This window comes from Lagopus leucura, unplaced genomic scaffold (assembly GCF_019238085.1).
Source record: "Lagopus leucura isolate 7727_CA_CO unplaced genomic scaffold, USGS_WTPT01 Super-Scaffold_100018, whole genome shotgun sequence".
In the NCBI taxonomy this organism is placed as follows: Eukaryota; Metazoa; Chordata; class Aves; order Galliformes; family Phasianidae; genus Lagopus; species Lagopus leucura.
The window spans coordinates 6185351-6202769 of NW_024962272.1; the positions used below are offsets into that span (position 1 = coordinate 6185351).

At 35.1% G+C, this 17419-nt stretch overlaps 1 protein-coding gene across 3 annotated transcripts in view; it reads left to right on the forward strand.

Moving 5' to 3' along the window:
* The window catches only part of DENND4C (DENN domain containing 4C), an 80156-nt gene that overhangs the window by 33538 nt on the left and 29199 nt on the right, over positions 1-17419 (forward strand). For 2 of the 3 annotated variants that reach the window (XM_042877358.1, XM_042877359.1), the window contains exons 8-21: positions 40-98; positions 1373-1517; positions 1882-2057; positions 4661-4761; positions 6649-6867; positions 7792-7937; positions 9060-9095; positions 9547-9677; positions 11062-11194; positions 11686-11892; positions 12525-12653; positions 14146-14290; positions 14626-14772; positions 16878-17003. In XM_042877358.1, coding sequence (XP_042733292.1) covers positions 40-98; positions 1373-1517; positions 1882-2057; positions 4661-4761; positions 6649-6867; positions 7792-7937; positions 9060-9095; positions 9547-9677; positions 11062-11194; positions 11686-11892; positions 12525-12653; positions 14146-14290; positions 14626-14772; positions 16878-17003 — 1900 coding nt within the window. The remainder of the gene's footprint in view (positions 1-39; positions 99-1372; positions 1518-1881; positions 2058-4660; positions 4762-6648; positions 6868-7791; positions 7938-9059; positions 9096-9546; positions 9678-11061; positions 11195-11685; positions 11893-12524; positions 12654-14145; positions 14291-14625; positions 14773-16877; positions 17004-17419) is intronic. The other variant, XM_042877360.1, reaches the window with a different exon arrangement.

Sequence of the window (17419 nt, forward strand, 5' to 3'; positions counted from 1 at the left end):
GTTCGTAGTAATCATGATTATTTTTTTTATGCGTTTCAGCTTTCTGCACATGATGCATTAATATTGTCCCAGCCAGTTTCTACTCCACTGCCATTAAGGTATTAATGTTTAATCTGTTTGCTGCTTGAAACATCCTGAGCCAAACAGAAATGAGGCATAAAAGAAAACCAAACACTGCTGCAATATTATTAGTTCTCTCAAACAGACAGCTTGATACATTTTTTGAATACCAGGCAGTGTTTTTGTTTTGTCATGGACCTATTCCTTATGAAAGAATAGTATTCTGATTCTGAAATGAAGACAGATTGCCAGATTATTGTAGAAATTAGAAGTAGACTGTGGGGAAAAATATATGTATTTCAATATCTTGTATCTTTGGAATATATGTAGCAAGCAACTTTTATAATACCACAAATAGACTTTTTAAAAATCTTGCATTATTTAGCCCTTTTATGGATCCATGGGAGGTACTTTTATCAAGCAATTACTTGAAATCAATCAATGCACAAACATTTTGGAAATGGAAATTTTATACCTTAAAATTGATATTTGTGTTTGAGGATTACTGCAGCCTCTGGGAGTACTGCCTACTCTTTTAGGGCTGGAGATCCCTATGGATGTGACTTGACTTTATTTTATTTTCTTTCATTTTTAAGTTAAAAACCAAAATGTCCCTTTTTTTAAATTTTTTTTAAATTTTTTTCCTTAAATATTAACGTACATAATATTCTGTATGCAGAAAGATCCAGTGTTTAGTCACATCCATTACACAGCCATTTAAGGGAAAAATTGTAGCCAGACACCAAGCTGCAAAGTAAGATGTAAGCACTATTCAAAGGGCAGATTTTAGACCTCTCTAAGCCTCTGACAGTTATCAATAAAATTCCTGAAATGTCTGTGCAGTGTCCAAACAAATAAAATGGAGATTAAATTGCAGAAACTAAATGCATTTTGATATCAGAAGGATGGATTGTTTTTTTTTCACTTGTCTAATATTAGATTTGATACTGTGATATTAATATTAAATGGATACTGTTCAACATGATTTTTGCCTTTTTCTCATTGTTTGAAACTATTAGTGTTATTTTGTACTTGGATTAGTTGCTAATACCTTAAATCTGTTGTATTGTTAATTTAGATGCCTGTGCACGTATGATAAGGCTATAAAAAGCGCAGTTAGTGTGTTTTATTGTAAGTTTCTTTAAAGTGGATTTTGAACTTAGGTTTCTCTGTGGCAGTACAAGTCTTGTGTTGGGGTGATTGCTGACTGGCTATTTTGTGTGTGATAATCATACTATGATTACTCAACTGTTAGGTGCAAAACAGCCATCAGAAGTTCTTCTTTTTTTCCCCTTTTCCACTCACCCCTTAGTGGAGCAAACTTCAGCACTCTACTCATGAATCTTGGACCGGAAAACTGTGCTACCCTGTTACTGTTTGTATTGTTAGAAGGCAAGATCCTCCTCCATTCTCTTAGACCGGCTGTGTTGACAGGAGTTGCCGAAGCTGTAGTAGCTGTAAGTACAAAATGTTCGGTACAGCAGCGAGGGAAATTGCTGCAAACTCCATAATTACTGTGAAGCTTAGATGAATTAGAATGCTTGATGCATCAACTGATCATTTTTCCTAGCAATATCATTTAGTTAAAATACCCTTGCATGTCTAATTGTAACTGTTGAAATGATCAACGTTTTTCATAAATATTTAAGAAGTGTGCTGTAAAAAGTGATCAAATGTAGTCTTTTTTTTTTTTTTTTTTTCACAGTAAAACAAGGTTCTTAGCAGTTTCAGCTTACTGCATGTAACAGCGTCACCTTTTTTTATTGTGCAATATCTGTTGTCCTTTTTTAATGCGTTGGTTTCATTTCATTTTTCCTTCAGATGATATTTCCATTTCAGTGGCAATGTCCATATATCCCCCTCTGTCCTTTGTCTCTGGCCACCGTACTCAGTGCACCTGTTCCATTTATTGTTGGAGTTGATTCACGATATTTTGATCTGTATGATCCACCACAGGATATTGTGTGCATTGACTTAGACACAAACATGGTGTACATGTAAGTTATATGGGGTTTTTACATTTATCTGTAGATGCAGAGATTGGTAAACTACGTTAGAGAAAATTTGATTTAAAACCTATTTTGTCTAATTGTTTCTGCCTGCCCACTAATCTTTTTCTCATTTCACATGTTTCTTAGAGAGCTAAAATTTATTAAAGGAAGGGTCAGCACTTGGAGCTGCTGGAAAATACGTGATGCAGATGCATATTATAAATGAAGTAACAATTATAATGTACTCACTAGGAAAATGTGCAGGAAAAGCCATATAAGAATATTTTATTTTTATTATCCCACTGTTTTACACCTTTTCATCTGGCTCCACCATTTTGGAGCTTGGTTTGTGTGTGTTTACTGAGTATTGGTATGAACATGAAAGTTTCAGGACTCATCATGGCAGTTTTTGATGCTGTCTTGCAGTGAGGACACTTTGTCAGTGTTAATTAAGTGTTAATTTTTCTTAAGTTACAAGAGCTGAGTTCTCAGTGAGATCAAACAAGCAAAATCCTTTGGACTGCCTACATTTGGTACACAGTATTTTCATTTAATTATGTTTTAATTTACTTTCTCAAGTAAAGGTATTGCCTGACAAGTTTTTCCACATTTTCTCCAGGAGAGGCTTATCTAGAATAACTTCATTTTGTAGTAGATCATAATGGAAGTGCAGATAACTGAATTGAGAATAAGTTTTTTAATTTCTTAAGTTGCTGAGTTATCTTTTCATTTTAGTCTGTTAGATCATAAGTAGAAAGAATTTCTAAGCTATTTAAAGATGAAAGTGTGAGTAAGTAAATAATATGCACTTTTTTGTGTGAGGAAAATACAATTGTAACATCATCTTGTATCAGTTTTACTCTTGATTGTCATTTTAACTAATTTGAGTCAAAATTAGTTACTTGGGTTGGTTGAATGCTTTTTGGCTTTGATTATGTCAAAAGAACCCTTTCTGTGATGCTCTAATAAAGCAAATGCTTCCTTTAAATTGCTGAAGGTGCGTTGTTTTATTACTAGCACCAAAGAAAGGAATAAACAGCAAAGCAGATTGCGTTCATTTTATTTGCCTTTTTCTTCTCCTTGGTCCTTGTTTCACTGTTGTACATCAAAGTATTACGTCATCAAAAAAAAAAAAATTGTAACAGATATTGTGAAAGAGCAACACATTGAAGGAATGCAATGAAGCTAACTTTTTTATATGAAGAAAAGTATCTGGTTGGTTGGTTGTTTATTCACAACAAGAATGGAAATTAAAGTCTGGGTTGCAGAAAAATGAAGCAGATAAAGTAGTAGTAGAGAGAGAAAAATGTCAAGATTCTGTTGGAATGAGTGACAGAAAGATCGAGTGCAAACATTACTTGCATGGGTTATTGAATACTGAGCTAAAAACACACTAGTTATTGACCTCATTTCTGCTCATCTGAAAGGACTCTGACACTTTTTCCCTATGTCTTATAAGTCCATTTCTTTTTCAGTAGCTAATCTGCTGATCATCTTTTGCTTTCAGTTTTTTATACATATAATTTATACCATTTACTTGACTTACGGAGAAATTGAATGTCTTACATTTGACTTGAAGTAAATGAGATGGTGCTGAAGATCATATAGAGTTCTAAAACCTTCAGGGAGTATTAATGTTTGATTTTATTTTGTGCGCAGCTTTTACACGATACAGGAAAAATATCTGAAGAATTCAGTGCTGTTCTAGTACATCAGTGTGTCTGACTTGGTGTTTTTAGGAGAGGTTTGCTGGTATCTTCCTTATGACAGATTGAAGCTTCATTTACAGTCAGAAATACTCAATGTCTTTTATTCATTCAACATCTTCCTTAATGTTTTTTGTTGGATGTTTTCAACTGTCTGTGAAAGTAACATCAAAAACTCATTAAGGAAAGTATCCTTTCTTGGGTGCAAATTTGAGAATTTCTTTTGTGTGGGTTTTTGGTGGTTTTTTTTTTTTTTTTTAACAAAAACACACTGTTTGAAGACATGCTGTTGTGAGGAAAAAAGAAATAAAAAGGGAAATGACATCTGCAAGCATTTTTAATTTATGAAACTTAGACTCCCTTCTTAAGTGATATGTTTGTGCCATTTGAATGCATTGATGCAGAATGCTACATAGGCATTCTCTTCCTCTCTTTCAACAAGTTCATATTGTATTCCAAAACAGTGTTAATTTGTATCAATAACAATAAGGCAAATATACTGTAGTATAACTAGCAATCGCATACAGATTGGTGTTCCTGGACTGTACCAGTGAGAGTAATAAAAATTCTGAAAGGGAAGTCAACAATGTGAAACTTCAAACGTGAAGAGTCTAAATCAAGTATTAATGCAGGTCCTCCTACCAGACTGGAGAACAATTGCCTCATAATTCAATTTATACTGTTCTTTCCTGAGGAAAAGAAATTCTGAGTTGATATCAATCTTCTGCCTTTTTTTTTTTTTTTTTTTTTTTCCTAAATTTCATTTCAGATAAACAGGGGCAGTGGACAGATTTCTTTTTAAATAAATTCCTTTTTCTGAAAATGAATTAACGTAGTTCAGTGTAAGCAATTCTTTTCTATATGGTCTGTATTTTTATATATTCTTTTATCTTTTATTCTTAGATCAGATGACAAGAAGAGCACAAACTGGAAGCAGTTTCCTAAGAAGCCATGTAAAAGTCTGCTCAGCACCTTAAAGAAGCTGTACCCACAGCTGGCAGCAGGTGAAATATATAAAATAAAATGGGAAGGGATAAGAACAGAAACTGCATAAGCAGGGAAAATAAATATTAAAAGAACTACTAAATTTTCTGATACACATCTACAAGTCTTAAATTATAATTAGCATATAAATGTAAGTACTTCTTCATAAAGTGTGATGTAAATTTTTCTTTTCTTTTGCTTTTTTCCTTTTCCTGTGACTTCCTCATATTTGGAATTTTTAAACATTTTTAAACATTTGTATTTCAGTGTCAGCCATGTTCATGAATCTGATAAAAAATGATAGAGGAAATGAGCAGTATCTTACGTGCTCAGTGCTTCAGGTATTGTGCAGACACTGGTGAATATCTCAAATGCTGACTACAAAAATAATCAAGAAGCAAAATATTGACTAAGTATTTTGTCAAAAGGAAAAAAAAACTGGTCATCAAATTAATAACTTGGAAAGATAAAAACCAACTTGTATCTGACTGAGCGTAATTCATGTATAGTGTCTGTCTGGCCATAGATAGAATCTTCAACACAGGATGGTTCAGAGTGTGTTCAGTTGCTTTGCTGTAACCGGGATAGTTACAGCTTCATAGGTATACAACAGATATACAAAGTTGGTGAGCTACAGGAACAGAAAAATGCATTAATTAGGATTTGGGCTTTCTTGCCTTGAATTTGTTTATTTTTTTGTTTTTCAGATAGTCTTTACCTAATCTGTTAGAAAGCATCAATTTTTCTGTTTTGCTTTGTCAGCAGGAAATCCCATATGCTCTACCTAATACAAGGAATGCTCTAAAAGTAATGCCTCCTATTCTATTGTGTTAGCCCACCATGTCAGAGGCAGATGGTGGTGGTATGGCAGTAGAGGTTGAACCTTCCCAACAATATTTCATTACAAGTTATAATTGAATGCGTACCTCTGAGCAACAGATGACAGCAGAGGGGTAGTCTGATAAAATGACGTCTAATATGAAGGTGTACATGAAGCAAGGGTATGGAACTGATTTCCTCCATGAGGAATAAATGGCATTTATTGACATTCATTGATGCTTGCTAAATGTTTACGGACTCCAAACAACAGATGTGAGCACAGTCAGGTGGTGAGTGGTGTGTTTCAGCAGTGACATAGCAGCTGTGAAACAGTTGGTCATCCTAGCTGGTACAGATTTTTATGAGGTTGGCATGCAGGCTGTTGTTTATCAGTGATGAAAATGCATAGCTAATGGTGGTATGTTGAAAAATAGTGGTGTTTGTTTTATGTAGCTGTTGTAGTTTCCATGGAGGCATTGCTTTCAGAGCAATCTATATGTGTAAATGCTGCAAGCTGTTTTCCAGTGTTAAGTGGAGCAGAACCAGTGTTCTTTTGTTATTTTATACTATTATTTACTTTTATACTTATTTTAAAAATCTGGAATTGTAATCTGTTCCAAGTTGAATTTTCAGCAGTTTCTGCTACTATCTTTTTTTCTTGAAGAATGCCAGAGTAAACTCTGGATGTCATCTGCTTTTGTTCACCATTTGCTTCGATTGCTCCTCTGTGTTTCAGTTGATGTACTAGTGAAAGACAACAATTAGTTGTGTATGTGGTAGTATTAACTCAAAAGAGAATCATTTCATTATCTCAGATCAGTGAGGGCTTGATAAGATAGGAAAAACACATAAGCCTGCTGCTTAGGTTACTGCTGCTTACCTGCTGAGGTAACTGCTTCTTATATAGGCCTGATCAATTGGAAAGTAATCATGGGCCAAGGAAAAATCTAGTTTCCAGTGTAGGTAATTATTGAATATGGGCAATAAAAAAAGAAAAAAGATTCATACCTTCATCAGCATCTTGCAAAAGTTGTCTTTTCACCTGCACTGCATTTTAATACAGGATTCTATATATTGCTGTTTGCTAGTTCACAGGAAAACTCAAGAAGGTTCTGCAGTGGAGATGACTCCTATTGAAGCAGATTTTTCCTGGCAGAAGAAGATGACAGAACTCGAGATGGAGATCCAGGAAGCTTTCCTGCGTTTTATGGCATCTATTTTAAAGGGTTACAGAACATTCCTTAAACCTATCACCCAGGCACCTTCAAATAAAGCAACTGCTGCTGATTCTTTGTTTGATCATCAAGGTGAGGTTGAGATGAATCAGCCACTGATAACACCGGCAGTGTTACAGTTTAAGAATTGTGGAGCTGTTTAACTTCAAAGTTTTAGATTTTTCTTTGGTTATACAGCTTTTGGCTATATTTAGAATTGCAGTTATATAAAATCAGGGTATTCAAAATTGATTAGAGCATTGATGTGTGTAAACAGGAACTTTCATTTTTTAAGAGCTCTGGTATTGAGAAAACAGTGGGATACCCTCTCTGCTTGGCATATTCTCTAAGGGCACCTTTTAGGGAATAATGTCTTTCAAATTGGACATAGCAAAAATGCCATAAGCCTAGTAATGAAGAGCAAATTATTATTATTATTATTTGGTGCAGATGGGAAAATAAGAGAGTGCTTAGCAAAGATCAGAAACGTAATAAACAGTAGTTAGCAAATATCTTCTTATTTTCCTGACCTTATCACCGTAAGTTTTCTAATATGCTCTTGTGTTAAATGCCAGCTGAAATGTCACTGGTAGTTTTTTGTCTTGTTTTTGAGTTAACTAGAAGAGATATTCTTATTCCAAGTCTCGGAAAGATATAGATGTTTTCAGGTGTAACACCTCTTCTGATATCAGAAGGGCTTTTTTCTTCTTCTAACTGCTTTTCAGTGAGGTGCTCTTCTCCGTTTCCATGCATAAAAAGCAAACAAATCCAGCAAATAAATTGAATGATTACAAGGAAGTGGCTACTTGCCATGTATCATGAACTGTGTGGGGAAAATTACCTTTAAAAATTTTATTCTATTCTTCTGAATGCAAGTAGTGATAAGTAGTTGTTTATGCTAAAAAAGCCAAGATTTCATTTATTTGCACTTTAAATAGTTTATGTTGATATGTTCTGTGTCAGTTTTTTATGGAAATTGTAACTGGTATTTAGTTGTGTGTTCCTTTTTCTAACCAGGATTTTTGAAAAGTAGAGACCGTGCGTATGCAAAGTTCTATACACACCTCACCAAAACGCAAATATTCAGCAGCTTTATTGAAGAGTGCAGTTTTGTGAGTGACAAGGACACAGGCTTGGCATTTTTTGATGACTGCATAGAAAAGGTGAAAAACATACTAATATTATTAAATTGTATACTTCATTTTACTTGCTATATTGATTTTTAGTTGTAAAGACTGGTATCCTTTTAGCAAGTGTTGTGTGAGATGTATTGCTGAGTTGTTGTTGTCATCCTCCATCTTCTTGAGTGGCTACCACTTTCTGTGTTAATACAGGAAACTGTTATCGAAATCCTGGAGGGCTCAAGCTATTAGCTAATGCTAGAAGTACCAATATCTTATAACACAGTACCCTTGTTTGTTCCCTTTAAACAGTATTCAGCCTCCCTGTAATTTGGAATTATCTACCAGTGGTCACTTATGGTGTTCTTTTTCATGCAGTTTGAATTTTGAACAAAAATATGCCAAATGATCAGGCTTGTCGTCAAAACTGATTTCCATAGATAACACTTCATTTAATTGCTTGTATTTGTTTAACTAAGATTGTTGTTACCCAGTTTGGTTTTTTTTGGAACAAAGTCTCTTCAGCATGGCTCTGGTCCAGGTAGGTTATTGAGATCGTAGCTTCATTTGAAAAATGGCAAGTTGACAAATTAAAATTTAGGAGCTAAAGGATTTTATGCATTGTTAATTTGTATATGTATAGAACCTTCACTTTTGTGCCAAGTTCTTACAGAGTGAATCTCTTGATTCTGTATTGATTTGGATCATTTAACATTTTGAAACACTTCATGAAATTTCTAAGTTTCCATACATTTTTCCTCTCCTGAGTATTGGGCATCCAGGCTATGCATCTAGGCTTTGCTCTGTTTAATAATGTTAATAACTTAGTGCAGGTTATTAATGTGTCACAGACTTAGATTTTCATATTGAAAGTATCTGCTTAACAGGAGTTTCTTTCAATTAAGTTAAATTAAATTCCTTTCTTTAATAGATTTTAAATTATGTTTAGCCTGTAATTTTAACATTGAAAACATGATGATAACTACCTTTTCTTGCTTTCAGTGAAGTAATTCTATGAAAGCAAGCATAATTGTTTCCACAGTAGTCTGGAAACTTAAGTGTTGCTCATTTGATGCATCAGTAAATCCTACAGCTGTAGTAAAGCTATATAGGATCTTTTTTACATTGAGAAAAAGCTCTAATTTTTTCTTCCTCTTTCTGTAGCTCTTTCCAGATAAAGGAACAGAAAAAGGAGATAAGGTACTTTGTTTCTCAATGTTTTATCATGAAATAGAAATGACAAGCCAGGGCTGTAGACTTGAATGTTGAAAGCAAATATAAATGTTATATATGTTTATATTGTGCTGATACACAATATATAAAATACATATTGAAAATCTACTTTACACATTCAAATGTACATTTTAATCATAGATGCTTTATATATGTGTGTGTGTGTGTGTGTGTGTAAAGTTAATATTAACATATATAAACATATATTGTGATATATATAATATAATGTTAATTGTATTTTTTGTATATTGTATATATTATATATATATATATATACACACACCATATATATATATGTTGTGTGTATATATATATATATATATATATATGCACTTATATATATACACACAACATATATATAATGTTAATTGTATCCTGAAACTACTTTCAGAGCTCAGATTACAAATTCTGTTTTCAGGTTGATGTAGATTCTGCTGAAGATGCACGGTTGATTGAGCTTGATGAATCACAAAAAAGTGAACACACAGTATTTATAATGCCACCAGAACCTCCTCCTGATGATGGACAAGACCGAGCTCCAAAATACAGGTACAGTTCAAAGAACAAAATAGAGAAGAACTGAAGTATTTGAATGCTTATGATGTTAAACAGGGCAAATGTTCCAACTTGGTTCAAAACTTATTAAGATGTCATGTATAACATCAATAGAAATGTGATCTGTTTGGACTCTGCTAATTTTTTGAATGTCTAGAGGTCAGTATTTTGTGTATGTTTGAGGGCAAGCGGATTTTAGTTCTAAGCTTTCTGTAACTGTTTGCCAGATTTATACCAATTCTTTGTTATGATGGTGCTTTGAAAGTAATGCCTCCAATTTTATTATATTTGCCTATCACATCAGAGGCAGATGTTGGTGGCATGGGCATAGAAGTTAAACCTTCTTGACAGTATTCCGTTACATTTTGTTGCCATGTGACAGAAGGCAGCAGAGGGGCAGTCTAACAAAATGGCATCTGATATGGAAGTGCATCTGAAGTGAAGGGGTGTCACTGAATTCTTCCATGCTAAAAAAGTTGTACCTACAGACATTTATAATGCTTGCTCAATGTTTATGGAGACCAAGCAGTAGATATGGTCACAGTGAAGTGGTGGGTGATGCATTTCACCATCATAGCAGCTGTGAAACAGTTGGTCGTCCCCTGCTGGTGAAAATTTTTAAGCTTGACATGCAGGCTGTTATTCATCACTGGAGAAAATACATAGCTAATGGTGGTAATGGTATTGAAAAATAGATTTTTGTAGCTGAGAGTTTGCTCTATCATGTATTGTTATTGTGCTTTGTAGCTGTTGTTCCATGGAAATAGATAGGAATCATTACATTTGGAGTGACCTATGTATTCAACATGTATCTGTCATTGAGCCATTTAGGTGTATTTTGTAGTACCTTGAGTACATTCTCTTTCTTTCACCCAGAAAGGATGAGTAACGGATCTTCCCAATATTACTGATCTCTAAGAATGAACCAAAAACAAAGAAAGAGAAAAAGCTTTTCAAATCTTTCGTTCAGTGTTTTTCAGCCCTATGCAGGAAGTGTGGAGTTTCAGCAAGTGTATATTTGCTTTTTCTTACTCTTTCTTGGATGTTATAAAAGTTCTGTTTCCTGCTGTTATCCTGATTAATCATCATCTCTACTTCCCTGTCCTCTATGGTGTGGATGGCAGTCTTGTTCTTGAATTCACAGTTTACTAAGATTTAATATCCTTTTTTTCCTTTTTCAGTATCTTTTTGAGTAGGACTCAAAGAATTTTCTCACTCCTGCATGCTCACTGTCCTTTCCTCTTGGTTCTTTATTCTCTTTATTAGTTTTTTTGTTCACAAGTTGTCTTCATAGGGCTATAATGGATATAGGAAAAGCTTTTCTCTTCTTTTTTTTTTTTTTTTTTTTTTTGTTTTTTTGTTTTAATAATCTATATAGCTATAAAAACTTCCCACGACTAGATTTCAAGCTCTTTGACAGACCACAGGAACTCAAGCTCTCCTTCAGGAAACACCCAGCTGGATGCAGCATTTCAAATAGTCCAGCACTCATGGCAAAGAGGACGAAACAGGTCAGATATGTCTTACGGTAACCACTGTGTGAATACTGAAAGAGACAAAGGTTTTTGTAAAATTACCACTGCCTGTTTATATTACAAATTATGCTATTGAAGAGTAGGTCTCAGTGTCGCTATTGGGAAGAAACATTGGCCAAGGAAAGAAGTGGAGAGCAAGAAATTAGCATCTGTGATGAAGGTTTATTTTCAAACCAGTTTTAAAGCTTTAGGCAGTATATTTAAAGAAAAAAAAAAAAAAGAAATTGAAAGCAGTGCTTGAATGAAAGGAGCAAAATAAAGGAGAGGGTGGGATTCAGATGCTCTTTTCTCACTTGTGGAGAGCCTTAGTAAGAGAGCGTTGAGAGTGGAAAGTCAGTTTAATGTTTGTCTGTTGTTTTTAAATGCTTCCTTTAAGAGTCTGGTTTTTGAGTTAGTAATGATTTCTAGATTCTGCTTGTTCCATCTCTGTTGTCTTTCTTTGTTGTTGTTTTGTTTCACCCTTACAGGAGATAAAAACAGCTCATAAGCTAGCCAAGAAATTCTACGTAAGCCCTCCGCAGTGGGCCAAGTGTCTCTTCAGCCACAGTTACAGCTTATGGTTTATTTGCCTGCCAGCCTACGTCAGAGTTGCACATCCTAAGGTCAAAGCTCTGCAGCAGGCATATGATATTCTAATTAAAATGAGGAAAACTGATGTGGAACCACTAGATGAGGCAAGTGTAAATAAAATATCATTACAGTGAACATGGAAAACAAGGTGCAAGTATAGTGTATTTCACAGGCAACAGCAGGTGAAGCATTCTTATAGTTTGTCTTGTTTTAAAGCTATATTGAAATAGTCTTGTAGCCTGTTTTTTAATCACTAACATCATGTTAGTTTTTTCAGGTACTCCAACTTAATGTTGCTGGTATTCTTTCAGACTTCTTTCAGTAAGAAGTTCTTGAATATCCCTATTTTTAAAATGAACTTTGAATTAATACTCCACCATCATAGTGAACAGAAGGTGTAATTGATTTGTACGCAGCATTCTGTTCTTGCAGTAGAATGTGCAGACCCAAAGAAGCAGGTTATCCCACTTCTTTGAATGGGTGTGTATTTCCCTCCTCTCTTTCACAAGCAGAAGAGACATAGGAGAAGTCAGGGCTTAATAATGTGGCTGCTGATGTTATTTCAGCTTGTGTGATTTCCTGTTTAATTTTTGCTCCCTCTTTTAGCTTTTAGTTGAGTAGCTACTTTCATGTATCTTTCCCGTATGCATGTGTAAGAATTGGAAATCTGGAAGACCTTCAGCTGTTTTTAAAATACTTGTCATGAATTCATTAATGGATTTCTGTATCTTACCAGGTCTGCTACAGAGTTGTAATGCAGCTCTGTGGACTGTGGGGTCAGCCTGTTCAGGCTGTGAGAGTCCTCTTTGAAATGAAAAATGCTGGAATACAGCCAAATGCCATCACTTACGGCTATTACAATAAGGTAGGAGAAATCTTGACAAAGGATACTGATCAAATGTCTTCCTCGCTGTTGATCTCCTTGCCCTGTAGTACAGTGTCAAGACTTCCGAAAGGCTCAAGTAAAATTTGTTGATTCTGTTGGGCGCATTTAACTTGATCTATGGCATTATGTATATATATATTCCTGTGCTGTTTGTCTAATCATTAATTCTGTTGAAATATACTTGGGCGGGTATGAAAGAACTGCTTCCTATTTCATTATGTTAATAGTATGCTAGTAGAGGTCGAACCTTTACACCAGTATTCTGTTACATTTTGTTGCCGTGTGACAGATGGCAGCCGAGAGCCAGTCTGACAAAACGACATGTAAGTACATCTGAAACAAAAAGGTGTAATTGAATTATTTCATGCTGAAAAAATGGCACCCTTTGATGATGCATTTCAGAAATGACATTGTTGTGGCAGCTGTGAAACAGTTGATGCCCACTGGTGCCAATTTTTATGATCTTGGCATGCAGGTTATTCTTCATCACTGGTAAAAATGCATAGCTAATGGTGGTAACTGTGTTGAAAAATAGTGTTTTGTAGATGAGAACTTACTCAATCGTGTGATGTTATTGTTCTCTTTGTAACTATTGTAATTTCCATGGGAAGTAGAAGTCTTCCAAGTGGAAGTAATACATTTTGGAGCAACCTCTGTGCATTAATAGTTTTTCAATTACCAGATTTTTTATTTATATGTGTTTGTTATTTTATTTACTTATTACTTATTTATTACTTTACTTTTTAGTACCTAAGAGGGTACTAGAAAGTGATTTAGTGATAGAACGAGGGAGAATGGTTTAAAAGTAAAAGGGGATAAATTTGTGTTAGGTATTTGGAAGAAACACTGTAGTCAGTGGGTGGTGAGATACTGCAATAAATTGTGCTGAGAAGCTGTGGATGCCTTTCCCTGGAGGTGTTCAAAGCCAGGCTTTCAGCAGTCTTATCTAGTGGATGTTGACTGTTCCCATGACAGGGGCTTTGGCGCTAGGTGATCTTTAAGGTCTATTCTAACCCAAACTGTTCCAGGGTTCTAAGGCCATCTGTTCCTAGGTATATCCTTTAAGGCAACAAGACTCATGACTGGTTGAAATTAGACTAGTTGAAGTAGCTTCCGCCTTTCCTTGCTCGATGTGCCTGTACTTTTCTGATGGAGTTTCATGGTAACCTCTGTAACGTAAGAAGAAAGGAGTCTGTACTATGATTTTTTGTTTTTTCTATATGATATTAATATAAATGAATTCCATCTTGTTTATCTGAACAAAACTTGATCCACAGTCAGTTGCCATTCAGCTAGTGAATCCACAGCTGTCACATAAAAAGGAAAAGCAAGCAGAAATGGAAATATTTGTCCTCCACACTGCTGGTAGATAATATCTTTTTCTCAGCATGGAAAGAAAACATTCTCACTGTACTGTGTTCCTTAGTGTAAATGTGTTACTATGTTGTTATTGCAATCTCCCTTTCTGTAGGCTGTTTTAGAATCTCCTTGGCCTAGCAGTAACCGCAGCGGCATATTTCTGTGGACAAAGGTACGAAATGTAGTTCGTGGCACAGCACAATTTAGGCAATGCCTAAAGAAAGCAACGCAGAGCCCACGCATATCTGTGATATCAGGTAATAAGTTAGATGAAGTGAATTTTTTCTGCCGAATGACAGCATGACTTGGTTTCTGAGAGACTGCAGCTAACATCCTGGCTTTTACAAGTGGAAACTCTTTCCTAAAGTATATAAAAATTGACTTGATGTTGACTTGATGCTCAGACTGTTTGTCTTAGAATGTCTTTCCCATACTGAAGTACGAATTGTCTAAGTTCTGTTGCTGGAATTTCATATTCTCATTTAATTTGTGCAAGCAAAAGTGCTTGCTGTTGTCTGAAGAGGTTAGATGCGTTTGAAAGTCTGAAATTTTAAATCCTCTTTTACTAACCAGCTCTCATTCATGTCTTTAGCTCTGCGGAATACCACGGGTGGAAGTGATGGGGACATGGTGAGCCATGGTAGCGTGGATAGTTCTAATGATGCTAACAGTGGGGAACACACTGTCTTCGTCAGTGACTTAGTCAGGCTTGATTCCATTGATAATCACTCTAGCACAGGTACTAGATTCTGCTGGGTTTCACTACTAACAGTCCCCTAAAAGGCAAAATATTCTGTTCTCCTGTTGATTTCCCCTTTACCACCACCATGTTCCCCTCATGAGGCTGTAGAGAATGAAGCATGAAGTTAATCATTGTAAAGGATAGTCATTGAATATTACTCTTCTGTCACAGCTTGTGCCCCTTCTTTAGAGTGAAGTGTAGCAGAAGTACAGCTATTTTAAACTAAATACCATGCTGTGATCTCATGAACTTTGCTTTACTAATCTGTATAAAAGGTAGGAAGCCTCTGGTGTTCAGGTTCTGCATATTTATTCATAGAAATGAATGGCCACTGAGTGAAGTCCTTGTTTATATTAAAGGAAAAGAGGGAGAAAGTTAATGCTTAGAAATGCTGCTTCTTTATGATGAGATGGTCTAGTTATCATTCCTAGAATTAGTATGTTATGCTAGGTCATAGTAAATCATACTTTTAAAGGCCATGACTGAGTTTCTCACCAGAGTTCACCTAATTTTTGGAATAAATATATAAATGATTTGAACTCTTGTCATACAGTCTTTAGAAGGCACGCTAATGTAAATGGAAAGACAGTTGATAAGTTGGAGAAAAACTTTGCCCTGAGTGCAGTGTGCACTGGTGTTTAAATTGAAGTGGAAAAAGTACACAGAAAATAACAACTTGAGATAAAAATCTGTGATTTTTAGTATCTGCTGCTCGTTACATGCTACCTATGCACAGTCTCAACTAAACTTTCTTTCTGTTTTTACCTCAAAACTTACTGTACAAATAGTTCTTGCACACTCTCCATGTTTTTGATATCTCTTTGAAGAGAACTTGGTGTCTGATTCCTGAACTTCATCTGATATGGCTGCCTACATTACTGAACTCTCCTTCTCTCTGCCCCTTGTTGCTCTGCTTTTTGCTCTTTGCTGTCTCTTGGGTGCTGCATTTGTCCTTGACTATCATGGTGTGGGGTGCAGACTTACATGGTGTGAAGCCTTGGATGCACATGTACATTAATTCTACCCTTGGCTGTTACTTCTGCAGGTAATTTGCCCATTTATTGGTAGGGTATTTTCACTTCAGTGAAATGCAGAGAGACTAACGTCACCGAGATGAGAGTAGAGGGAAAATAGGGACCAAAGAATATCAGAAGTAGCTTTTGTGTATAGAAGGTTATTTTGCACAGTAGTCAAATGTTGTAATTGATGGTTACATGTTTCTGCGTTTGCTCTATGTTGGAAAAATTAAGAGTGCATCAGTCATTCAAATTTTATAGAACCTTCTAATACCTTTTGTACTGTTAGCTTAGATTTTGTACCCAGTGTCTTACTTACAATTTGATGTTTCCAAACACTGTCCTGTATTCTGATAGGTACTCTGAGGCATATAAATAATCTTGCTTAGCATGCTGCAGTGGAATATGTCTCACATAATATTTGGATATTTTCTGCATGTGCAGCAGCACTTTCAATGAAAGTGAACAAAGAATGAGTCTTTTTTTTATTGTTTCCTGTGGTAGCTTTTTTGGACTGTATTTTTATTATTTCATAAGAGAATGAGTTACAAGTGTCAAATATGGCAGGTACCACAGAAGAACAACTTTTTTAAAAGTTTAGGTTTTTAGTTTTTTTCTGTTACTTTCTGTAATTTGTACTATACTGCAAAAACATAGCACAGTTTGCAGTAGAGTTGTTTTCAGAGCTGTTTTCATTGCTAGAAGTTGATTCAATTACAACTGTAATCGTAATTCTCTTCTGTAAATGTACATGATAATATAGACTGTCCAGCAATGAAAAATTTCTTAATAATGAGAAAGGAGAGGTGTTAAAATAAGTGCTCTTGGAGAAATAATGCTTATATAGCGTAAAAGTAATTTTATGTAAATTAGAAAATGTCGATTGCACTACATAGTCTAATTATCTCTGTTGACACCATTACCAAGTAGATCTGTGCACAGATTAGGCATTTTGGTGATTCTTACTCTGAACATTTCTGGCAGGATAGAACATGAAACAAATTAATTTCAGCTTTTTATTTTCCTACTGAAAAATTCAGCAAGGGAAAACTAATCTGAGGCTGATATTTTTATTCCTTTGAACAGGCTGTCAGTCAGACCAGGGCTATGGCTCTAAGGATGAACTGTTAAGGGATAATGGAGATAATCTTCATGCAAGTGAAGCACAAGTACAAGAAGACATTTCTTCTAAAGCTGAAGAACTAATAGGAGGTTAAGTATGCGTGTTTATACTGATGATGTTTTTAATATACTTTCTTCATCCATTAGTCTACTGCAAATACCTAACATTTGAAACTCAATGTTACCAAGGTCAAAATATAGCATCATAGAATCTGCGAGACGTTTGCTGTGCACGAGACAACAGCAGTGGAGTACATGTGGTTGAAAATAGTCTTTTATGTGACTAATGTAGTATAGATGAAAAAAATGGAGAAGTGCTAAATCATATGGTATTTTGTATTCCATTTCTCTCCTTTGTGTATTTGAACTCTTGACCATTTTTTAAGTTGTACCAGTAGGCCTAATAAAAGGCACTACTTATTCTACAAGCTCTTTCCCACTGAAGACAATATGAAAATCACCTTTCTCCAGATTTTGTCCTTAATTTTTCTGTGATTTGTTATTTT